Source organism: Tachyglossus aculeatus, chromosome 13 (genome assembly GCF_015852505.1).
Source record: "Tachyglossus aculeatus isolate mTacAcu1 chromosome 13, mTacAcu1.pri, whole genome shotgun sequence".
Classification (NCBI taxonomy): Eukaryota; Metazoa; Chordata; class Mammalia; order Monotremata; family Tachyglossidae; genus Tachyglossus; species Tachyglossus aculeatus.
Genome location: NC_052078.1, coordinates 23,201,235 through 23,226,415, shown reverse-complemented (window position 1 = coordinate 23,226,415; position 25,181 = coordinate 23,201,235). Strand labels below are relative to the sequence as shown.

General features: G+C 46.9%; 1 protein-coding gene across 3 annotated transcripts in view; it reads left to right on the top strand.

Annotated features, from left to right (window-relative positions):
• Window positions 1-1,258: 1,258 nt before the first annotated feature.
• STAM (signal transducing adaptor molecule) overlaps window positions 1,259-25,181 on the top strand; it is a 38,967-nt gene continuing 15,044 nt past the window's right edge. For 2 of the 3 annotated variants that reach the window (XM_038755946.1, XM_038755944.1), the window contains exons 1-6: window positions 1,259-1,378; window positions 13,373-13,457; window positions 17,584-17,659; window positions 17,765-17,860; window positions 18,970-19,116; window positions 19,728-19,818. In XM_038755946.1, coding sequence (XP_038611874.1) covers window positions 1,339-1,378; window positions 13,373-13,457; window positions 17,584-17,659; window positions 17,765-17,860; window positions 18,970-19,116; window positions 19,728-19,818 — 535 coding nt within the window. In that variant the 5' untranslated portion in view covers window positions 1,259-1,338. Of the gene's footprint in view, window positions 1,379-10,989; window positions 11,036-13,372; window positions 13,458-17,583; window positions 17,660-17,764; window positions 17,861-18,969; window positions 19,117-19,727; window positions 19,819-25,181 lie in introns of those variants that run through there. The other variant, XM_038755945.1, reaches the window with a different exon arrangement.

Sequence of the window (25,181 nt, the reverse complement as noted above, 5' to 3'; positions counted from 1 at the left end):
TTGCCCAAGGTCGTCATCATAATCATCAATCGTATTTATTGAGCGCTTACTGTGTGCAGAGCACTGTACTAAGCGCTTGGGAAGTCCAAGTTGGCAACATACAGAGACGGTCCCTACCCAACAGCGGGCTCACAGTCTAAAAGGGGAAGGCAGAGAATAAAACCAAACATACTAACAAAATAAGGTCACACAGTCTTCATCCCCATTTTCCAGATGAGGGGACTGAGTCCCAGAGAAGTGAAGTGACTTGCCCAAAGTCACACAGCTGACAAGTGTGCCAAGCCCCGTTCTAAGCGCTGGGGTGGATACAAGGCTCTCCGGTTGCCCCACGTGGGGCCCGCAGTCTTCCTCCCCATTTTACAGAGGAGGGGACTGAGGCCCAGAGGAGTGAAGTGGCTTGCCCAAAGTCACCCAGCTGACAGTTGGCGGAGTCGGGATTCGAACCCGTGACCTTTGACTCCAAAGCCCGGGCTCTTTCCACTGAGCCACGCTGCTTCCCAAGACTGTGAGAACCCCCGTGGGACAACCTGATCACCTTGTAACCTTCCCATCATCATCATCATCAATCGTATTTATTGAGCGCTTACTATGTGCAGAGCACTGTACTAAGCGCTTGGGAAGTACAAATTGGCAGCATCCAGAGACGGTCCCTACCCAACAGTGGGCTCACAGTCTAAAAGGGGGGGGACAGAGAACAAAACCAAACATACCAACAGAATAAAATAAATAGAATAGATATGTACAAATAAAATAAATAAATAAATAGACTAAAAAATATGTACAAACATATATACAGGTGCTGTGGGGACGGGAAGGAGGTAAGATGGGGGGGATGGAGAGGGGGACGAGGGGGAGAGGAAGGAAGGGGCTCAGTCTGGGAAGGCCTCCTGGAGGAGATGAGCTCTCAGCAGGGCCTTCCCAGCGTTTAGAACAGTGCTCTGCACATAGTAAGCGCTGAATACATATTATTATTATTATTATTAGTATTATTCCCAGCATGCTGTGCTCCGCCCGGCTGAGGCTGGGGAAGGGGGAACTTCCGCCCGGCTGAGGCTGGGGAAGGGGGAACTTCCGCCCGGCTGAGGCGGGGGAAGGGGGAACTTCCGCCCGGCTGAGGCGGGGGAAGGGGGTACTTCCGCCCGGCTGAGGCTGAGGAAGGGGGCACTTCCGCCCGGCTGAGGCTGGGGAAGGGGGCACTTCCGCCCGGCTGAGGCTGGGGAGGAGGAGGCACTTCCGGCGCTGGGCCTTGAGGACAGGCTGGTGTCTCCCTGTCTGTCTGTGGCCGTGCCGGTGGCCGTGTCGGTGGCCGGTCCCTCCCCCGCCCCCCTCCCCGCCGCCATGCCGCTCTTCGCCTCCAACCCCTTCGATCAGGATGTGGGTAAGAGCTGCCCCCTTTCCCCCATTACCCGGCATGCTCCGGGGCCTTGGCCATCCTGCCCCCCACCCCATGCCAAGACATCAGCCCCCATTCCAGCCATTCATCCTACCCTATATACCCAACCCTCGTTAATAATGCTGCTATTTATTAAGCACTTACTTTGTGCCAAGCCCCGTTCTAAGCGCTGGGGTGGATACAAGGCTATCAGGTTGGCCCCCAGTCTTCCTCCCCATTTTACAGAGGAGGGGACTGAGGCCCAGAGAAGTGAAGTGGCTTGCCCAAAGTCACCCACCTGACAGTTGGAGCCGGGATTTGAACCCGTGACCTCCGACTCCCAAGCCCGGGCTCTTGCCACTGAGCCACGCTGCTAGATACAAGATAATTGTGTGCAGAGCACTGGACTAAGCGCTTGGGAGAAGGCAATTCGGCGGCAAAGAGAGACAGTCCTTGCCCACACGGGCTCACAGTGTAGAATAATAATAGTAATGATGGCATTTATTGAGCATTTACTTTGTGCCAAGCCCTGTTCTAAGCGCTGGGGTGGATACAAGGCTCTCCGGTTGTCCCACGTGGGGCCCGCAGTCTTCCTCCCCATTTTACAGAGGAGGGGACTGAGGCCCAGAGAAGTGAAGTGGCTTGCCCAAAGTCACCCAGCTGACAGTTGGCGGAGTCGGGATTTGAACCTGTGACCTCCGACTCCCAAGCCCGGGCTCTTTCCACTGAGCCACGCTGCTAGATACAAGATAATTGTGTGCAGAGCACTGGACTAAGCGCTTGGGAGAGGACAGTTCAGCTGCGAAGAGAGACAGTCCCTGCCCACACCGGGCTCACAGTCTAGAATAATAATAATAATGATGGCATTTATTAAGCACTTACTTTGTGCCAAGCCCTGTTCTAGGCGCTGGGGTGGATACAAGGCTCTCAGGTTGTCCCACGTGGGGCCCGCAGTCTTCCTCCCCATTTTACAGAGGAGGGGACTGAGGCTCAGAGAAGTGAAGTGGCTTGCCCAAAGTCACCCAGCTGACAGTTGGCGGAGCTGGGATTTGAACCCGTGACCTCCGACTCCCAAGCCCGCTCTTTCCACTGAGCCACGCTGCTAGATACAAGATAATTGTGTGCAGAGCACTGGACTAAGCGCTTGGGAGAGGGCAATTCGGCGGCAAAGAGAGACAGTCCCTGCCCACACGGGCTCACAGTCTAGAATAATAATAATAATGATGGCATTTATTGAGCATTTACTTTGTGCCAAACCCTGTTCTAAGCGCTGGGGTGGATACAAGGCTCTCAGGTTGTCCCACGTGGGGCCCGCAGTCTTCCTCCCCATTTTACAGAGGAGGGGACTGAGGCCCAGAGAAGTGAAGTGGCTTGCCCAAAGTCACCCAGCTGACAGTTGGCGGAGTCGGGATTTGAACCTGTGACCTCCGACTCCCAAGCCCGGGCTCTTTCCACTGAGCCACGCTGCTAGATACAAGATAATTGTGTGCAGAGCACTGGACTAAGCGCTTGGGAGAGGACAGTTCAGCTGCGAAGAGAGACAGTCCCTGCCCACACCGGGCTCACAGTCTAGAATAATAATAATAATGATGGCATTTATTAAGCACTTACTTTGTGCCAAGCCCTGTTCTAGGCGCTGGGGTGGATACAAGGCTCTCAGGTTGTCCCACGTGGGGCCCGCAGTCTTCCTCCCCATTTTACAGAGGAGGGGACTGAGGCTCAGAGAAGTGAAGTGGCTTGCCCAAAGTCACCCAGCTGACAGTTGGCGGAGCTGGGATTTGAACCCGTGACCTCCGACTCCCAAGCCCGCTCTTTCCACTGAGCCACGCTGCTAGATACAAGATAATTGTGTGCAGAGCACTGGACTAAGCGCTTGGGAGAGGGCAATTCGGCGGCAAAGAGAGACAGTCCCTGCCCACACGGGCTCACAGTCTAGAATAATAATAATAATGATGGCATTTATTGAGCATTTACTTTGTGCCAAACCCTGTTCTAAGCGCTGGGGTGGATACAAGGCTCTCAGGTTGTCCCACGTGGGGCCCGCAGTCTTCCTCCCCATTTTACAGAGGAGGGGACTGAGGCCCAGAGAAGTGAAGTGGCTTGCCCAAAGTCACCCAGCTGACAGTTGGCGGAGTCGGGATTTGAACCTGTGACCTCCGACTCCCAAGCCCGGGCTCTTTCCACTGAGCCACGCTGCTAGATACAAGATAATTGTGTGCAGAGCACTGGACTAAGCGCTTGGGAGAGGACAGTTCAGCTGCGAAGAGAGACAGTCCCTGCCCACACCGGGCTCACAGTCTAGAATAATAATAATAATGATGGCATTTATTAAGCACTTACTTTGTGCCAAGCCCCGTTCTAGGCGCTGGGGTGGATACAAGGCTCTCAGGTTGTCCCACGTGGGGCCCGCAGTCTTCCTCCCCATTTTACAGAGGAGGGGACTGAGGCTCAGAGAAGTGAAGTGGCTTGCCCAAAGTCACCCAGCTGACAGTTGGCGGAGCTGGGATTTGAACCCGTGACCTCCGACTCCCAAGCCCGCTCTTTCCACTGAGCCACGCTGCTAGATACAAGATAATTGTGTGCAGAGCACTGGACTAAGCGCTTGGGAGAGGGCAATTCGGCGGCAAAGAGAGACAGTCCCTGCCCACACGGGCTCACAGTCTAGAATAATAATAATAATGATGGCATTTATTGAGCATTTACTTTGTGCCAAACCCTGTTCTAAGCGCTGGGGTGGATACAAGGCTCTCAGGTTGTCCCACGTGGGGCCCGCAGTCTTCCTCCCCATTTTACAGAGGAGGGGACTGAGGCCCAGAGAAGTGAAGTGGCTTGCCCAAAGTCACCCAGCTGACAGTTGGCGGAGTCGGGATTTGAACCTGTGACCTCCGACTCCCAAGCCCGGGCTCTTTCCACTGAGCCACGCTGCTAGATACAAGATAATTGTGTGCAGAGCACTGGACTAAGCTCTTGGGAGAGGACAGTTCAGCTGCGAAGAGAGACAGTCCCTGCCCACACTGGGCTCACAGTCTAGAATAATAATAATAATGATGGCATTTATTAAGCACTTACTTTGTGCCAAGCCCCGTTCTAAGCGCTGGGGTGGATACAAGGCTATCAGGTTGTCCCACGTGGGGCCCACAGTCTTCATCCCCATTTTACAGAGGAGGGGACTGAGGCCCAGAGAAGTGAAGTGGCTTGCCCAAAGTCACCCAGCTGACAGTTGGCGGAGCTGGGATTTGAACCCGTGACCTCTGACTCCCAAGCCCGGGCTCTTTCCACTGAGCCACGCTGCTAGATACAATGAATCAATCGTATTTATTGAGCGATTACTGTGTGTAGAGCACTGTACCAAGCGCCTGGGAAGTACAAGTCGGCAACATATAGAGACGGTCCCTACCCAACAGTGGGCTCACAGTCTAGAAGATACAAGATAACTGTGTGCAGAGCACTGGACTAAGCGCTTGGGCGAAGACAATTCGGCAGCAAAGAGAGACAGTCCCTGCCCACACCGGGCTCACAGTCTAGAATAATAATAATAATGATGGCATTTATTGAGCATTTACTTTGTGCCAAGCCCTGTTCTAAGCGCTGGGGTGGATACAAGGCTCTCAGGTTGTCCCACATGGGGCCCGCAGTCTTCCTCCCCATTTTACAGAGGAGGGGACTGAGGCCCAGAGAAGTGAAGTAGCTTGCCCAAAGTCACCCAGCTGACAGTTGGCGGAGCTGGGATTTGAACCCGTGACCTCTGACTCCAAAGCCCGGGCTCTTTCCACTGAGCCACAATGCTAGATACCATCAATCAGTCGTATTTGTTGAGCGCTTACTGTGTGCAGAGCACTGTACTAAGCGCTTGGGAAGTACAAGTCGGCAACATATAGAGATGGTTCCTACCCAACAGTGGGCTTACAGTCTAGAAGATACAAGATAATTGTGTGCAGAGCACTGGACTAAGCACTTGGGAGAGGACAATTCGGCAGCAAAGAGAGAGAGTCCCTGCCCACACAGGGCTCACAGTCTAGAATAATAATAATAATAATGATGGCATTTATTAAGCACTTACTACGTGCCAAGCCCCGTTCTAAGCGCCGAGGTGAATACAAGGCTCTCAGGTTGTCCCACGTGGGGCCCACAGTCTTCATCCCTATTTTACAGATGAGGTAACTGAGGCACAGAGAAGTGAAGTGACTTGCCCATAGTTACGCACCTGACAAGTGGCAGAGGGGGGATTTGAACCCGTGACCTCTGACTCCCAAACCCGGGCTCTTTCCACTGAGCCACACTGCTAGATACAAGATAATTGTGTGCAGAGCACGGGACTAAGCACTTGGGAGAGGACAATTCGGCAGCAAAGAGAGACAGTCCCTGCCCACACCGGGCTCACAGTCTAGAAGGGGGGCAGACAAGTGTCTAAACAAGTAAACAGTCATCATTCATTCATTCAGTTGTATTTATTGAGTGCAGGACACTGGACTAAATGCTTGGAAAGTGCAATTCAGCAACAGAGGCAATCCCTGCCCAACAGAAGCATCATTATAAATAGAATTATTGATATGGAACACATCATTAATAAAAGAGTAATAAATATGTATATATGTACGCCAGTGCTGTGGGGCGGGGAAGGGGGTAGAGCAGGGGAGGGGAGGTGGAGCAGAGGAAAAGGGGGTTCAGTCTGGGAAGGCCTCCTGGAGGAGGTGAGCTTTCAGTAGGGCTTTGAAGGAGGGAAGTTTGGTGGATGTGAGGAGGGAGGGCAGGCCAGAGCTAGGATGTGAGCCGGAGTTGATGGCGGAACAGGCGAGAATGAGGCCCGGCGAGGAGGTGAGCGGCGGCAGAGGAGCGGAGGGTGCGGGCTGGGCTGGAGAAGGACAGGAGGGAGGTGAGGGAGGAGGGGGCGAGGGGATGGACAGCTCTGAAGCCAATGCTGAGGAGTTTTTGCTTGATTTAAAGTTGATAGGCAACCCCTGGAGATTTTTGAGGAAAGGAGTGACTTGCCCAGAGCGTTTCTGTAGAAAGATAATCCGGGCAGCAGAGTGAAGTATAGACTGAAGCGGGGAGAGGCAGGAGGTTGTCCTCTACCAGCACCGCTGCTGGGGGGGGTCAGGCCCACCCTCCTGCTCCTGTCTGGACCCCTGCCAGGCCCAGCCACCTGCCATCTGCCCCCCCGCCCCGGGGCACTTGCCCACTGCCAGGCCCTGCCACCTACTATTTGCCCCCCAACCCTGAGACCTTTGCCACCTCACAGCCCCCCTGCTATGGGTGCCAGGCCTGCCTTCCTTCCCCGGTCCGGGCCCCTGCCAGCCCTGCTGCTGGCGGTGCCAGGCCCTTGCCCCCTACCAGCCCCACTGCCCACCCTCCTGCCCCGGTCCAGACCCCTGCCCGCCCCACTAATAATAATGATGATATTTCTAAAGTGCTTACCGGGTGCCTTTTTAAGCTGTGGGGTAGGTACAAGGGTATCTGGCTGGCCCATCTGGGGCTCACGGTCTTAATCCCCATTTTCCAGATGAGGTAACTGAGGCACAGAGAAGTTCAGTGACTTGCCCAAAGTCACACACCAGGGGTGCCAAGCCTGGCCGCCTGCCATCTGCCCCCTGCCAGCCCCGCTGCCCCTGGCCGGGCCCCTGGTCCCAGAGGACCCAGCTGCCTCAAAGCGGCTTATTGAAGCCACATCCATCACCTCCAAGAGGCCTTCCGTGACTCTCCCGTCATTTCTTCTTCTCCCACTCCCCTCTGCCTCACCCTCACCCTTGGATTTGCTCCCTTTATTCAGCCCTCCCGCAGCCCTTACGTGCGGATCTGAAATGCATTCATTTATATTAACGTAAGCCCACCGTGGGCAGGGAACGGGTTGGCCCACTTAGTTGTTGGAGCTGTATCTCAGGGGAACCATTCTTGGTACTCTAAACCAAAGCTGGCTATTGAGTTGATGCTACAGTTTTCCTTTCATATAGTTCCCCGGAAGACGGACAAATCATTAGCTTTGTCTTTTGACTAGAGAGACACCCAGTGACTTAGCCGAAAAAATATTAGACTAGACCAGATCTTACAATCTTGTGATCTAAATTTGAGGAACGTTATGCGGATGACGTCTTTTTCTAAGCCCGTTGACTGATTCATTAAGTTCTTGACCGGGGCTCAGACATTCTTTCAATATATAATGCTAACATATGAAAATGGAAACATTTAATCAGTGCTTTCCTCCATATGCCAAAATGAGAGCTGCACATTTATTTTTTTGTTTGTTTTTGTACCTAGTAGGAATTGAGGCATTTTTCAGATGGTACTTACTATGCGTCAAGTACACTGGGGTAAATCAGGTTAATCAGGACGGATGCAGTAGCCGTTCCTGATGGGCGTCACAGTGAAGTAGAAGGGTGCTGAACTCCCATTAAGCTGTTAAGGAAATTGAGACACAGAGAAGTTAAGTGCCTTGGCCCAGGTCACACAGCAGACAGCTGGTAGACCGGAGATTAGAACCCACGTTCTCTGGCTCCTAGGCCTGTGCGTTTTCCACTAGGCCACCCTGCTTCCCCACTGAGTATTTGTTAAGCGGTTAATTTTTCAATTGTGTTTGATAAAGATTTCAAAATTTTAGCCCTTTTTAAGCCAAGGTTTCTTTTCCCATCGCTGTCAGTGACCATTCTAACTTGAAGACTTAGTCCAAGAACCAAAATGTGTTGAACCTGAAGAGTACAGCTGTTCTGGAAAGCCACTGATACAAATCTCTGTTCGTGAAACGTTAACTGATAGAGCAAAACACTTTCCTGAATTTCTGACTCATAGTTTCAGTCCTGTGAGTAAAGTGAGGATAATTACCTCCACAAATGGTGAGTAATGACCGTCTCAGACTGAAGTCAGCTTTCTTCAAATATTAATTCTGTAAGTAGCTGATAGACATACTTTCTATTTGTCAAGAGGTCAAGGAAAAAATGTACATTGGGTACAAGTGCCTTAGTAAGTACCATCTATTTTAGAAATAATGTTTCCAGGGAGAAGGAACAGTTTCCTTCTTGCTTTTGGACAGCAGTCAATCTGAAGCATTGTGGGTATTAAAAAAAACTTTTGATAGCTGTTAAAACTCGTTTTATACTTTGGACGGGTACTAATGGTCAGTTTTTCTTTTCATAATACATCAGAAAGTGGTGAGGTACATCCTCGAGAATGATTATTCTTTTGTACAGTGGAATTGTGTTACTAATTTTAAGTTTTTGAAGTCACGCCATAGGCTCTGGGGACTTCGACTTGACGACTTGTACTTCCCAAGCGCTTAGTACAATGCTCTGCACACAGTAAGCACTCAATAAATACGATTGAATGAATGAATGAATGACATTAGCCGTCGATTGACGCCACCTGATTTATTTTTAAGAAGACTCCTCCCTCAAAAAACCTGAAGGGGTTAGTTGTGAAATTTGGGGGAAGGAGCAGTGGGGCTCTTGAGATCACATGATGACGAACCAGTGAAATGCCTTTTCACCTCGTGGCACTTGGGAAAGAATGAGGAAAGTGGACGTCTCTGATGTAGGTATAATTGCTCTTTGTATTTGAAGATGACACCGCTGCCGACAGAAAGATTGAGGCGGGCTTTGAAAGGCAGTCTTTGAGGTTGCCCATCCACCGTGACTACTGCCCAGAGGAACTCTGCTTTTCCTCTGTAACAAAAGACCAGCAGCAGTATGACCATAGGGGACGAACAGCAGGCCGAGGCAGAAGCCCTTGGTTAATAATAATAATACTGATGGTATTTGTTAAGCGCTTACTATGCTGTGCCAGGCACTGTACTAAGCACTGGGGTAGATGCAGGCAAACCAGGTTGGACACAGTCCTTGTCCCGCCTGGAGCTCCCGTATTAGTTCCCAATTTACAGGTGCAGGAACTGAAGCACAAAGAAGTGAAGGAACTTGCCCAAGGTTACACAGCAGACTAGTTAGTGGCAGAGCTGGGACTAGAACCCAGGTCCTTCTAACTCCTAGGCCTGTGCTTAGTACACTGCACACAGTAAGCGCTCAATAAATACGATTGATGATGATGATGATGCTCCATTCACTAGCCCACACTGCTTACTCCATGCAAGAACAAGGCAACTCTGTGAAGAAGAGACACCATAACTGGATGATATTTCATGGGACTAATAGCTAATGGAAGTACTTCCAATTCCCCTTACGCTAAATGCATTAACTACCTCACATTTAAAAAAATATATCTAACTGAAACAGAGTGTGAAATTCATCGTTCACGCTAGGTAGAAACACCTACCAAAATATTTATCCTTTGCTACTTTTTACTATTTGGTAAATTCGCCCTTTACATTCCTAAAAGGTAGTCTCCTTTGCCCTCTGATAGATACTGATTTAGCTTAGTGTTCCTTTTCACCTGGGTGGCCAACAGCAGTTGATCCTTTTTTAGACAGAGGGTTGGAATTGATGCTATTCAAGTCTAAGCACCGATTCCCAGGCTTAATTCCACCGACTAACAAATTAAATAGTAAAATACTACCATTTTACTTTGTTACTCTATATTGCATCCTTAATTTCAAATGGGAGCATATCTTGTTTTTGAAAGTCACAGCTACAGCTGCAGTGACATTTTCAAAATCTCGATTGCCTTTTCAGTTGAAAAAAAGAAAAATAGCCACATGGTGGAGATTTTTGGAATGAAACAGGCCGACACATATACATTTGGGCAAATGTACGTGAACGTTTTTGTCGTGGAAGGGTTTGGAAAATAGTATTTCTCAATTCTCATGAAATGATTGATCTTAGTAGGGCAGCACATGCCCATTTATCTGATTTGTTTAATATTATATTACAAGTAAAAGAACCAAGTGCTGTGGGCCCAGGTATAGTAATAATAATAATGGTATTTGTTAAGCACTTACTATGTGCCAAGCACTGTTCTAAGCGCTGGGGTAGATACAGAGTAATCAGGTTGTCCCACGTGGGACTCACAGTCTTAATCCCTATTTTACAGATGAGGTAACTGAGGCACAGACACAGCAGAGAAGAGGTGGAGCCGGGCTTAGAACCCAGGACCCTTTGCATCACCAGCATAAGATTATTTTTAGGGGTGCAATAAACCCATTTATTGGTTTACTTTGAAATCCCAATTTATCTATTTACCTCCTATTCCCCCAGACTATAAACATCTCTGAGAGTCCCTCTGATCACTTTGATGGTAAAAAAAAAAAAACCAAAATAAACAAAAAAGCTAGTCTTGGTAAGGTTCCAAGCTAGTGATGACACAGTAACCACAAGGTGCCAGAACATATGTTCAGTTTGGCATCTTGTAGCCTTGTGGTTTTTCCAAGGGATGAAAAAAAAATTGCTTAGACAATACATGGACGCGGTCGAAACATACTTTTCAAAGTACTGACTGGAATTCCTATTGCCACCTTAGAATGAAGTGAATTAGAACCACGGCTTTCCGTTACTGCTTTCCAACCCCTCCCGGCCGCAGTGTTTTCACACTCTAAACATTCACTTTGGTTGTGTAGATAAAAGGCGGTAACTGAAGATTTGAAGGACTCAGACGCTGGAGTTTGGTCTATCGAAACCTAGAATCCTATCCCCAACCCCCTCGAAAACAATAATAATTTGAGATTTAGTCATCAGTAGAGGGCCAGGAGAATGCAAACATGGTGACCATAAAGCTGTGAAACACTTCGGGGTAAATATTTAAGTTTATGGTATTGGATTATGTATATCTAATCGATAGGTCTAGGATTTCCTCAGACGTAGGACACAATTGACTCCTGAAAACTAAAGTTAATCAATCGTATTTATTGAACGCTTACTCTGAGAAGAGCACTGTAGTAAGTGCTTGGGAGAGTGCAACACAGCAACAGTATAACAGACACATTCTCCGCCTACAAGAAGATATTACAGATGGTGAAAATGGGAGAGTGTAAAGATAACTGAGGTGCTATGGGTGGGGTGAATATTAAGTCATTAAGGGATACAACTTCAAGTGTATAGACAATGCAGAAAGGAATGTGAATAAGAGAATGAGGGCTTAGGGAAGGCTTCTTGGAGGAGTTGTGATTTTAAGGGGGCTTTGAAGGTGGCGAGAGTGGTAATAAACGGGGTGGGAGGCTATGGGGATAATGTGGGTACGGGGTCAGCGGCGAGATTGAGGATTTAGGAGGTTAGGAGGTTTTAGGCTTTGGAAACAGTGTGAATGTGTGGGTTGATTGAGAAAAATGAAGATAATCACCAAGGTTTGTGAGAGAGAATGGTGATGGGAAAGTCTAGGGGAGGACAGGGTTTGGGTGGGAAGATGAGGAGTTCTGTTTTGGACATGTTAAGTTTGAGGTGTCACTGGGACATCTAAGTGGAGATGACCTGAAGGTAGGAGGAAACGCGAGACTGCAGAAAAGGAGAGAGGCCGAGGCTAGAGGGTTAGATTTGGGACTCAGCACCATGGAGATGGTTGTTGAAGCTGTGGGAGCATATGAGTTTTCCAAAGGAGTGAGTTGAGATGGAAAATAGAAGGGGGCCCAGAACTGAGCCTTGACAGACCCCATGCTTAGAGGGTGGGAGACGGAGGAGCAGACCGCAAAAGAGACAGAGAATCAGCGACCAGATAGATGGGAGGAGAACCAGGAGAGGACAGCGTAAGGGAAGCTAAGGTTGGGTCATGTTTCCAGGAGAAGGGGGTGGTCGACAGTGTTGACCACAGAGGAGAGAGAGAGAGACACAGTGAGTAGGTCGGTACTGGAGAAGCCAAGTGTGTGAGCTGGGGTGTAGTGGGATAGCAGCAGGGATAAATAAGGGGGAGAGAGCTGATTGCATTGCTTTGAATCCGATGGCAAGGAAGGTCAAGTTGGATGCGGAGATGGTCGGGTAACCGTAGGGGCTGTTTCAGGAGGGGGGAGATGTGCGCAGAACAATTTTTTAGGAAAGATCATCCGGGCAGCAGAGTGAAGTATAAACTGGAAAGAGGAAAGGTGAATGTAGTAGTTGAGATGGGGTATGACAAGTGGCTGAACCAGTATGATAGAGTTTGGATGGAGAGGAAGAAGAGGTGATAGAAATGTCAAGATTTCATTCATTCATTCAGTTGTGTTTTCTGAGCACTTACTGTGTGCAGAGCACTGTATGAAGCATTGGGCGAGAACAACATAGTAAGCAGATACATTCCCTGCCCACCATGACCTTACAGCCTAGAGGAACAGACGGACATTAATATAAATAAATAAATTAAAGATGTGTGCATGTCTGGACAGATTATTTAACTTAAGGGAGTTGAAGGAAAGAGGTAATAATAAAAACAATTATGGTATTTGTTAAGCGCTTACTGTGTGCCAGGCACTGTACTAAGTGCTGGAGTGGCTACAAACTGTGAGTCCCTGTCCCATGTGGGGCTCACAGTCTCGATCCCCATTTTACAGTTGAGGTAACTGAGGCCCAGAGAAGTGAAGTGACTTGCCCAAGGTCACACAGCAGGCAAGTGACGGCGCCGGGATTAGAACCCACGACCTTCTGACTCCCTCCCCCGTGCTCTATCCACTATGCCATGCTGCTGTGAGTTGGGTCTCCCGACTTTCAGGCTCTTGCTCTTCACCCACCCTACAGTGCCACTCCACATTCTGGGTGATAACTTTCCGGATCGTGGCCGCCAAGGATGTCACATTTTTCGTAATTATTGGACACTTCTTCCAAGGACTCTGTCCAGTAGCCCCGGCTTCTTGTTACTTTTCAAAAAAGTTCATTATTCCAGTTTGCAAGCTCGTCTTCTAGACTGTAAGCTCACTGTGGGCACTGGGCATGTGGGAAATGTGTCGGTCTGTTGTTATGCCGTACTCTCCCAAGCGCTTAGTACAGAGCTCTGCACACAGTAAGCGCTCAATAAATACGACCAAATGAATGACATATTGCCTGTGGACTTATATCGTCCTGCGTTCCAGCAACTTGAAAGAGAAAAATTTAAGTAACTGAAGATGTTAGCGTGGATTTGGTATTGGTCATGTTCAAATAGATTTTTTTTTTTTTTTGTAATTAACAGAGAAGGCAACCAGTGAGATGAATACTGCAGAAGATTGGGGTCTCATCTTAGATATCTGTGACAAAGTTGGCCAGTCTCGCACTGGGTAAGTATTGGAAAATTTGGAGAGGTTTGAAAAGGAAAAAGTGTTCTCAACTCCTTTATAGTTTTACGTGAGAATACAATGTTAGGGGATTAAACTGCAAGCTTGTAGTGGGCAGGGAATGTGTCTGTTATATTGAACCCTCCCAACTGCTTAGTACAGTGCGCACAGTAATCACTCAATAAATACGATTGATGTAATGAAGTTAACAAAGAGAATGGGCTATCTTTAAAATCTCAAGCGACTGTCTCTATATGTTGCCAACTTGTACTTCCCAAGCACTTAGTACAGTGCTCTGCACACAGTAAGCGCTCAATAAATACGATTGATGATGATGAAGTAGCAGTGTGGCTTAGGGGAAAGAGCCCGGGCTTGGAGGTCAGAGGCCATGGGTTCTAATCCCGACTCTGCTGCTTGTCAGCTGTGTGACTTTGCGCAAGTCACTTAACTTCTCTGTGCCTCAGTTACCTCATCTGTAAAATCGGGATTAAGGCTGTGAGCCCCACGTGGGACAACCTGATTGCCTTGTATCTACCCCAGCGCTTAGAACAGTGCTAGGCACATAGTAAGCGCTTAACAAATACCATTATTATTATTATTATTTGGGTGTATCTTCAAGAAATCAGAGACTGTTTATACTAAAACCTGGTGTAGCATTGTCTCTGTGAGTGCTAATATAGTAATGATAAAATGATGGCTTTGGTATTAAGTGCTTACTATGTGCTTAGCACTGGGGTGTCTACAGTATCATCAGATCTAGTTTCTAGTTAGCTCCAAACTAACCACAGTATTTTTTGGTGGTGCTGGGGGGGGGGGGGGGGGGTAAACAATCAGTCGTATTTATTGAGCTCTTACTAGGTGCAGAGCCCTGTGCTAAGCACTTGGGAGAGTACAGTACAACAGAATCAGCAGACACGTTCCGTGCCCATAGCGAGCTTAAAGGTAACAAATCCAAGTGCATAGATGACGCAAAAGGGAGAGTGAGCTGGGGAAAAGGGGGCTAAATCTGGGAAGGCCTCATGGCAGAGATGTGACCTTAATAACGCTCTGGAGGTGGAGAGGTTGGCGGTCTGGCATATATGAAGGGGAAGGAAGTTCTGCGCTAGGGCCAGGACACGGGAAAGGGATTAGCGGTGAGCCAGATGAGATCTGGGCAGAGCAGCAGAGTTTGCGACAGTGCTTAGTACAGTGCCCTGCACCCAGGAAGCATTCAATAAATACCCCGGATTGATGCATTCAGCCGGGGCAAGGCTTGAGGTCGAATATCATTTCGTTCACGCTGCAATAGATACTCAATCCATCAGCACCACGAAACGGAGCTTCCTCCTCTCGAGGCGCCCGGTGATGGAAGTGGACAGAGCAGCGTCCTCTAAATTTAGGAATAGTCGGGGCGATGCTGAGGCTGGGTGAGACCCAGACCAAATATAGCTCTCTCCGAGCGGCAGGGTAACGAACAGCTCGCAAAGACCGGTAGCTGAGAGGGTATTAGGATCCGCGTTCTAGTGAAGACGTCGACCGGGCAGTTTCAAAAGTGACTTTTTGAATCGCTTTTACTTCGGCTTCTACAGTGTAGTTCGTGGAAAGTGGCAGCTCGCCTTTCTGACACAGCCTAAGGCGTTTTGAGTTTTGTGAACTCACGTAGGTTACGGGAAGTTGGAATAATTTAGGGAAAAACAGGATGAGAGAAATTTAAAGTTTTACCAAGAAAATAGCCATCGGCACTCGTATAGGCGCGATGGGTTTCTGTCAGGGTAAAAGCAGGCATGTTGTGAGGTACTTTTCCGTAGGCATTCCTGCAATTAATAATAATGGCATTTATTAAGTGCTTACTATGTGCAAAGCACTGTTCTAGCTAAGTTCAGTGTGGCTTAGTGGATAGAGCCTGGGCATGGGAGTCAGAAGGACCTGGGTTCTAATCCCGGCTCCGCCACGTGTCTGCTGTGTGACCTCGGTCAAGTCGCTTCACTTTTCTGGGCCTCGGTTACCTCATCTGGAAAGTGGGGATTTAAAGAAGGGGAGCCCCCTAGGGGACAGATACCGTGTCCAACCCGATTAACTTGCATCGACCCCAGTGCTTGGAACAGTGCTTGACACATAGTAAGTGCTTAAAAAGGACCATAATTATTGTTATTCTGTCCACCAAACCAGCCCCCACATCTGTAGCTACAGGGAGTAAAAATCCCGCTGTAAATCCTCGCAGCAATTGGACATAATGTTGGATAGGGTTCACAGATCCTGGGCTGTGTCACTATTTAGGACAGACTTCATACACTGAGGCTCTTGGGGCTGTGTGTATTGTATTTCTTCAGCTACCAATGGTAATTCACCTTTGCTGCCTACTTTAGGTGAAATACAGCCTTAAAGCTTCGTTAGCGGATTTTCCTTGTTAAATTTAAAAACGTTAAACTTACCCTTAAGGTGAATGTAAAATACTTCATGTAACTGCTCTTTTTGGCATCACTTTGGCAACCCCAAAGTCTGGGTGTTATGCAGGGAAGTCAAACGAAGGGAACAGGAAAAAAAAATAAAGGAAGAAAATAAAGGAGGAAAGGAGGGAAACAGGAAGAGAAAGGGGCACTTCTATTATATTCTCGCAAGTGCTGCCTACAAAAGGCACTCAGTGAGTTATAATAACCCCTCCTTCCTTCTCCTCTTTCTTCCTGGAGCCTGAAAACTCCTCTCCAGCCCTTCCCTTCTTCCTACTCAGCTGCCACTGCTTTTGTGCATCGGAGAGGAGAGGAGAGAATCAGGGTTGTGTGTGTGTGTGTGTGTGTGTGTGTGAGGAAAAGGCCACTGAAGAGACCCACAGTTGCAACTGCATGGCATGATACATCCGTAAGACTTTGTGTTGCAGTGGCTTTCACTATTTTCACTTTTACTTCTTTGTCTCACCATCCTTTGGAAGTTTCTGCTCCCCAAGAGTTGCCCCTTTCTTGATGGCAACCAGTTAGTGGCATTTTTTTGTGCAGGGCATTGCGCTTGGGAGAGTGTAACACAACAGAGTTGGTCGACACATTCCCTGCCCTCAGTGAGTTTACAGTCTAAAAGATGTGGAAGAGAGAGTGAGGAGTCAAAATATAGGAAATTAGCTTGGACGGAAGCTGGGTCGCACCAGGAGAAGTCATCTAGGTAGCTAATGGAGGACCTTGAATTAAGGCTATCCAGCAGGGAAATAATAAGGGCAGTGATCGTTAGAGACAGGAGAAGGAACTGATCGATGAAATATTAGTTGGGGAGAAAGAATTGTCAGAATGTGGAGACATCAGGGTGAGAAGGCTGAATGTGAGAACGATTAGAGTTGATTCCCGTGTTGTGAGCACAGAGGGAAGGTGTTAGCCCTAAAGGGAAAGTGAGGAGGGGGCAAAATATTCAGTAGAGAATAATCAGAAAAAGGATAGTAAATATACTTGGTTTTGAAAAGTCATTCCTCTGATGAAAAAATGCATTTGGAGAAACCAAAAATGAATCCATGTCTTGAGTGGCACAGGATTGTGCTGCTACACCTAAAAGAAGGAAGTAATGGGAGTCAATCAATTGGTATTGAGCACTTACGCTGTGCAGAGCACTGTACTAACCATTCAGGGCAGTACAAAGTAATGGAGTTGGTAGACACATTCCCTGCCCAAGTTGAGTTTAGGGCCTCAAGGGGGAGACAGACCTATCAATCAATCAGTCAATCAGTGGTATCTATTGAGCGCTTCCTGTGTGCAGAGCACTGTACTAAGCACGCGGGAGAGGACAATACCACAGAGTTGGTGGACACGTTCCCTGCTTGCAGTGAGCTTTGATAGTATCAATCTGCAGCTTATTGAAAGCACACCTCCTCCAAGAGGCCTTCCCAGACTAAACCCCACTTTTCCTCACCTCCCACTCCCTTCTGCATCACCCTGACTTGCTCCCCTTACTCCCCCCCGCCCCCACACTACAAAGCACTTATATTTATAGCTGTAATTTCATTTATTTGTATCGGTCTTTCTCCCTCCCTCTAGACTGTGAGCTCGTTGTGGGCAGGGAATGTCGCTGTTTATCATTGTATTGTACTTTCCCAAGCACTTAGTACAGTGCTCTGCACACAGTAAGCGCTTAATAAATACGAATGAGTGAATGGCTTCTTTGTTTCAACTTTTAGACCCAAGGACTGTCTCCGATCTATCATGAAGCGAGTTAACCACAAGGATCCTCATGTGGCTATGCAAGCCCTGACAGTAAGAATTTTCCTCTGACGACTTGGCTACACAAATATCTCTGCATTGAATCGTACTTTCCCCTTCCTCCTTCTAGGGTTCACTTGTTTTTTCTGTCCTTTACAGCTTCTAGGAGCCTGTGTTTCCAACTGTGGGAAGATCTTTCATTTAGAAGTCTGTTCGAGAGATTTCGCCAGTGAAGTAAGCAACGTATTGAATAAGGTAAGAAGTGTCCTTTTCAGAATTCGTACTAGCATGAAAGCATTAGGAGTAGAAGGTTTAAGAGGGATGCATTGCATTTGGTTTTAGACTGAATTTTAGACTGTGCTTCAGACTGAAAGCATTTAGGAGTAGAGGGTTTAAGAGGGATGCAGTGCATTCGGTTTTTATCAGGTCCCACACGGGGCTCACGGTCTAAGTAGGAGGGAGAACAGGTATTAAATCCCCATTTTACAGTTGAGAGAACTGAGGCAGAGAGAATCGAAGTGACCTGCCCTGGGTCCCACAGCAGACAGGTGGTGGATCGGCATTTGAACTCAGGTCCTTCTGACTCCCAAGCCTGTGTTCTTCCTACTAGAGAAGCATCAAGCGCTCAACAAATACCATTATTATTATTATTATTATTATTATCATGGCATAGTGGAGAGTAAGAGCTTAATGAATGCCACAGTCTCTCTCTATCTCTCTCTCTCTCTCCCCATATATATAAATATATATATGTATATATATATATAGAGAGAGATTTAGATCTACATGTGCATAGATGTGTATCTACATATTTACATATACATTATATATACACATATTTGTATGGCGAAAGAGTGCTTAACAAATACCTTAAAAAAAAAAAACCAACCAGCTTGCTATTTGCCAGGCACTGAGCTAAGCCCTGAAGTAGATCCAAGCTAATCAGTTTGGACACAGTCCCTGTCCCACATGGGACTCCCAGGTTTAATCCCCATTTTACAGATGAGCTGAGCCCCACAGAGGTGTGAAGTGACTTACCCAGGGCCACACACACAGCAGACAGGTGGCGGAGCCAGCATTAGAACCCAGGTCCTTCTGACCATTACGCATTTTGAGGTGGTCAATTTCTTCTCTGGTAGTTCTCAAAAAATACTGATGATCGATGTGACAAGAATGTGGCAGATGGCTGCCGTTTTGGAGTCACAAAGTGCACAGTCGGTTGCCTCTGTGATAATCCATCCCCAAATATAGGTAAGTTTGGGCGCTGAAAAGGAACCAGCCTAACCTCGTCTCATGAATGACAAGACTGTGAATGGAGTTCTTCAGTGCAAATTTTCCATAAAAATGTATTTTCCGTTCTTCAGGGTCATCCAAAAGTGTGCGAGAAACTAAAGGCACTCATGGTGGAGTGGACAGATGAATTCAAAAACGATCCGCAACTCAGCCTAATATCCGCTATGATTAAAAACCTTAAGGAGCAAGGTGTCACATTTCCTGCTATCGGTTCACAGGTATATTAAAAAAAGCAGCGCACCTCTCTATAGAGGAGATCGCTGTTGAACGTCAAATGAACTTTAGATAATGAAAACTTTCGTTGTTCAACATTTCATTTTCACGACGGATAATTAGTATGGATCAACAGTTTAGGAATTTATAGGAATAGTTGGTTTTGATAGAAGTTTGTGTAGCGTATATAATTAAGCTAATCAATTCCGCGCTTTTCCTCCCCTCCCATTTTCCCTCATTCTCACACCCCTCATCTCCTCCCCCCCCAAAAAAATATGCACTTCAAAGAGCTAAAGCATCCATTTTAGAATGCTTTTTTAAGGACGTGTTTCTTGCAATTCACTTTATTGCAAGATTTTTTTTCTCAGTATTATGGAAAGCACGTATGCACGCTATTTGTGCCAGATTCGTAGCTTGAAATTTATTACAAATTGAAATGTAGCAAGAGAGTGATTTTAGAGCACACTTTACTCTTAAGATATTATTCAAGTGCTTAGTATAGTTCTCTGCATGCAGCAAGTGCTTAGTAATTTGCACTGACTAATAGATAGTGGGGTCCTAGAGTGATTTCCTGTTGAATTAATTTTTGAGTATTCCGTTTGTCCCCTTGTGATAGGCGGCAGAGCAGGCCAAAGCAAGCCCAGCTCTCGTGGCCAAGGACCCTGGAACAGTGGCCACCAAAAAGGAAGAGGAAGATCTCGCCAAAGGTGAGTATTTGGAATTCCTGAATATTTTTCAAGGGGGGAAGAAGTGTCTGCTACTTCTCCAGAAACAGATTTCTTCAAAAAAAAGTCGAGCTGCTCCTGACATCAGCAGGTTTTTGTGAAGCTTTGGGATCAGTGAAGAAAACCTCATTCTACAAAATTTTTAATCTTTTGCTTCTCAACAATAAATAGCCCCGACGATTTGGTTGATTGCATTTCACAAATGAATAGTTTTATTACAATAGAGAATTTGTGGAAATGCTACTTAGAGATGCCGTGGTCAATGAATAGTATTTGTTGGGTATCTACTCTCAGTCAGTATTTATTGAGCACCTACTGTGGGTAGAACTAAGCATTTGGGACAGTTCTTAGTAAATATGACCCCTGCCCTTAAGGAACCCAGTCAGTTAATCGATGATATTTATTGGTGCTTACTGTGTGCAGAACACTCTGATAAGGGCCTGGGAGAGTACAGAGCAGTGGAGTTGGTAGACAACTTCAAAATCTTATTCAAAGCACATCTCCCTTTTAGAAATCCCCCTTTTAGACTGTGAGCCCACTGTTGGGTAGGGACTGTCTCTATATGTTGCCAACTTGTACTTCTCAAGCGCTTAGTACAGTGCTCTGCACACAGTAAGCGCTCAATAAATATGATTGATTGATTGATCTCCCTCTAGACTGTGAGGTTGTTGTTGACAGGGAATGTATGTTATATTTTTATATTGTATTACTCCCAAGTGCTTAGTACAGTGCTCTGCACATAGTAAGCACTCAGTAAATATCATTGATTGATTAATCCTCTTCCATGAGGCCTGAATAAGAATAATAATAATAATGATGGTATTTGGTAAGCCCTTACTATGTGCCAAGCACTATTGTAAGCCCTGGGGTAGATACACGGTAATCAGGTTGTCCCACGTGGGGCTTACCATCTTCATCCCCATTTTACGGATGAGGTAACTGAGGCACAGAGAAGTTATGTGACTTGTCACACAGCTGACAAATGGGGGAGGCGGGATTAGAATCCACGACCTCCAAGCCCGTACTCTTTCCACTAAGCCTTCCCCGACTAAGCCCTCATTTCCTCTTCTCTCACTCCCTTGGTCCGTCCTTTTACTTGGATGTGCCCCTTTTATTCTCCTTTCCCTCAGACCCACACAACTTGTGCATATATCTGTATTATCTTGATTTATAGTCATGTCAGTCTCCCCCTCTAGACTATAAGCTCACTGTGGACAGGGAACGTGTCTACCAACTCTGTTATGTTGTACTCGCCCAAGCATTTAGTACAGTGCCGTGCACATGGTAAACACTCAGTAAATACTATTGATTGACGGACACGCTCCCTGCCCTAAAGGAGCTTACAAATCTAGTGAGGGAACAGCTGATTAAAAATGACAGATGGGGGAACAGCAAGCTGTAAAGGTATGTGAATAAATGCTGTTGGGGTGGCGTGAATGTTTAAGTGTTTAGGGAGTACAGACCCAAGCGCATAGGTGATGCAGAGGGGAGGGTAAAGAGCCCGGGCTTTGGAGTCAGAGGTCATGGGTTCAAATCCCGGCCCCGCCAACTGCCAGCTGTGTGACTTTGGGCAAGTCACTTCACTTCTCTGTGCTTCAGTTACCTCATCTGTAAAATGAAGATGAAGACTGTGAGCCTCACGTGGGACAACCTGATCAACTAGTAACCTCCCCAGCGCTTAGAACACTGCTTTGCACATAGTAAGCGGTTAATAAATGCCATCGTTAAAGTGAGAGCTTAGTCAGGGAAGGCCTCTTGGAGGAGAGATGATTTTGGTAGGGCTTTGGCAGTGGGAAGGGGTGGAGATGATTGCTTAGTGAAGGATGTTTTTTGGGAGGAGATGTGATTTAAATAGGACTTCGAAAATTGGGAGAGTGATGATGTGTTTGGAAATGGCGTAGGAGGGAGTTGAAAGCCAGGTCAAGAGTAAGGGGTCGACACCCTGGCTCCGCCACTTGTCTTCTGTGTGACCTTGGGCAAGTCACTTTATTTCTCTGTGCCTCAGTTCCCTCATCTGTAAAATGAGGGATTGAGAATGTGAGTTCCACGTGGGACAGGGACTGTGCCCAACCCAATTTGCTTGTATCCCCCCAGCGTTTAGCAACATAGGAAGCACTTAACAAATACCATTATTATTATTATGAGAGCAGAGCACTGAACTAAGCACTTAGAAGAGCACAAAACATCCAAGTTGGTAGAGACCTCCCCAGTCCAGATCGCGCTAATGAATCTTTAATTCTATTTGTTCTGACGACTTTGACATCTGTCTACATGTTTTGTTTTGTTGTCTGCCTCCCCCTTCTAGACTGTGAGCCCGTTGTTGGGTAGGGACCATCTCTATATGTTGCCGACTGGTACTTCCCAAGCGCTTAGTACAGTACTCTGCACACAGTAAGCGCTCAGTAAGTACAATTGAGTGAATGAATCCTCTCCCTCTGTGAGCTCTCTCTGGGGAGAGTAACTTGGGCAAGGTTTAGACTTCATTACAAAATAGGAATTCTTCCGAGATGTGTTGCTTCATTTCCATTCAGTATGGCTCTTTTGTTCTGATCACAGCGCAGACTTTAAAAGGTTATTTTCAAGGATGAGATACCACTGAAGATCATGGGTCGCCTTTATAGAATGTCATATTTCAGTCATTTTCTGGTCCCTTTTTGAAGAGTTTGGGAGAAAAGGCCGGGGGGAGGGAGGGAGAGTTTTGTGGTATAGTTTACGAGGTAACTCCAAAGAGACTGACCTGTCAAAGCCTGTATATCTCATGTATATCTCAGCTCTCTGTGTGTCCTAGTGGATAGAACGTGGGAGTCTGAAAGACTTGGGTTCTAGGCCCAACTCTGCCATTTAATAATAATAATAATAATAATAATAATAATAATGGCGGCATTTGTTAAGCGCTTACTATGTGCAGAGCACTGTTCTAAGCGCTGGTGGGGATACAAGGTGATCAAGTTGTCCCACGTGGGGCACACAGTCTTAATCCACATTTTACAGATGAGGTAACTGAGGCTCAGAGAAGTTAAGTGACTTGCCCAAGGTCACACTTGGGCACACTTTGTCTACTGTGTGACCTTGGGCAAGCCTCTGTGCCTGTTACCTCAAAAGTCTAATGGGGATCAGGACTGAGCTTCATGTGGGACTAGGACTGTGTCTAATCTGATTACCTTGTATCCATCGCAGCGCTTAAAACAGTTCCTGGCACGTAGTAAGCGCTGAACAAATATCTTAAAAAAGAGAGAGAGAGAGAGAAGAGGAGAGAGGATTCTTCCCTAGATGCTGAAGAAATTATTTTTCAAAACTACATGCAGCAATCTTAACTTTTTATGTCGATGTTACCGATTAGCTCAGTCCTTCATACTCTTTTGGAAAGGCCTGTGTGTCCAGCGACACATTTAAAGACCATGCCACTGACAGGGTGTAACTAAAAAAAGGCCAACGTGGTACCCACTGACCTAGTCACATAACATTTACATAAAAAGCCGACCCTGGTTGCCTTACACAGTTGAGTGTTTTGCAGCCCTTAGTTCTGTGTTCTATTTTCCCTCTTTGTCTCTTGTTCCTTAGGTAGCTTTTACTTGAAAAAGAGTTGTTTCTTTTTAGGTAGCTGTACTCCACGCTTGTCTGCTTTGTTAAATCGCTCCCAGTTTTCTGGTCGGACTTAGCCCCATCTGAGGCTCTTGTTTTACCGTGTCCCTAAAATGCTTCCTCTATCCTCCTTGCTTTGTTTCCTAATTTTAGTTTTCCATACTGTGTGTTTGGGCATCTTGCTGCTGTTCTTTCTCCTCACGTGCACCACCAGACTAGCCGTGTTGTGTTGAGCAAAGCTAGGAGGCAGATTTCATTTTTTTTAAAAAATAGTATCTGTTAAGTACTTACTATGTGCCAGAAACTATGCTAAACGCTGGGGTAGATGCAGTGCTTATTGCAACTTTCAAATCTGCTCTTTGGGGTCCTGCTGTTCTGAGGCTTCTGTTCACGGTCAGCAGCTCCTCTCCTGATTGCCACCTGCCTCTCTGGTCTGTTTCTGCTCTGCCATGGTATTGGAAACTCTTCTATATTTTTCAAACATCTGTTCTGACTTCCCACCTTGAATCTTCCCTATCTCAGTTCCCCACCCTTCAGCTGGTAGAATATCATATCATTTATCTTCACAGAAGCAGCGTGGCTTAGTGGATAGAACATGGGCCTGGGAATCAGAAGGACCTAGGTTCTAATACTGGCTCTGCCTCTTGTTTGCTGCGCGACCCCGGGCGAGTCACATCACTTCTCCATGCCTCAGTTTCCTCACCTGTACAATGGAGATTGAGTGGGAGCCCTGTGTGGGACATGGACTGAGACCCACCTGATTTGCTTGTATCTACCCCAGCGCTTAGTAAGTGCCTGGCACGTAGTAAGTGCTTAACAGAAACCGTTTAAAAAAACAAATGACATTTAACATACCCTCCTCCCAACCCTACCGCAAAGCGAATCTGTTTAGCAGTAACAATAATAATAATCATGGTATTTGTTAAATACTTACTAAGCGCCGGGATGGATACAAGCAAGTCGGGTTGGACACAGTCCCTGTCCCATGTGGGACTCACAGTCTCAATCTCTGTTTTTACAGATGAAGTGAAGTGACTTGCCCAAGGTCACACAGCAGACAAGTAGTGGAGCCGGGTTTAGAACCCACGACCTTCTGACTCTCAGGCTTTATCCAGTAGGCCAAGTGGTTCTCCCCTCCAGCCTCCTAAGCCTATTGCATTCCAGGTCCTCATTTTTTGATGATCTTGCCTCACATTTTGTTGCTGAGTGTGGCTTTTTAGAGAACTCTAATAAAACCATTTGAGAAGTTAAGCCAGGTCATAACAGCCATTATGAACTGTTGAATCCTGCCCTATCTTTGCAGACTTCGTCAGACAAAAGGTGTCAGTCTCCCAAAGAAATACTGATTTTTTGGAGACCCTTTATATACCACTACATTACTGGATAGTATATTAGAGTCAAGCTATTTAGCCTGTGAGCCCCATGTGGGACGAGGACTGTGTCCAATCTAATTAACTTGTATCCCCCGCAACACTTAGAACAGTGTTTGACACATAGAAAGAGCTCAACAAATACCAGAAAACCTAAGCAAAACTCCCACTAGACTGAAAGCTCATTGTGGGCAGGGAGCCTGTCTACCAACTCTGTTATATTGGGCTCTTCCCAAGCGCTTGGTACAGTTATCTGCACACAGTAAGCACTCAATAAGTGGGATTGATTGATTGTCATAAGCCACGGTGAACACTGGTGTGTTTTGGGCTGCTGTTCGTGTCTCTAGAGCTTCTCTCCATCCGTAAATCGCCAAGCTCTTTATCAGCTCTTTC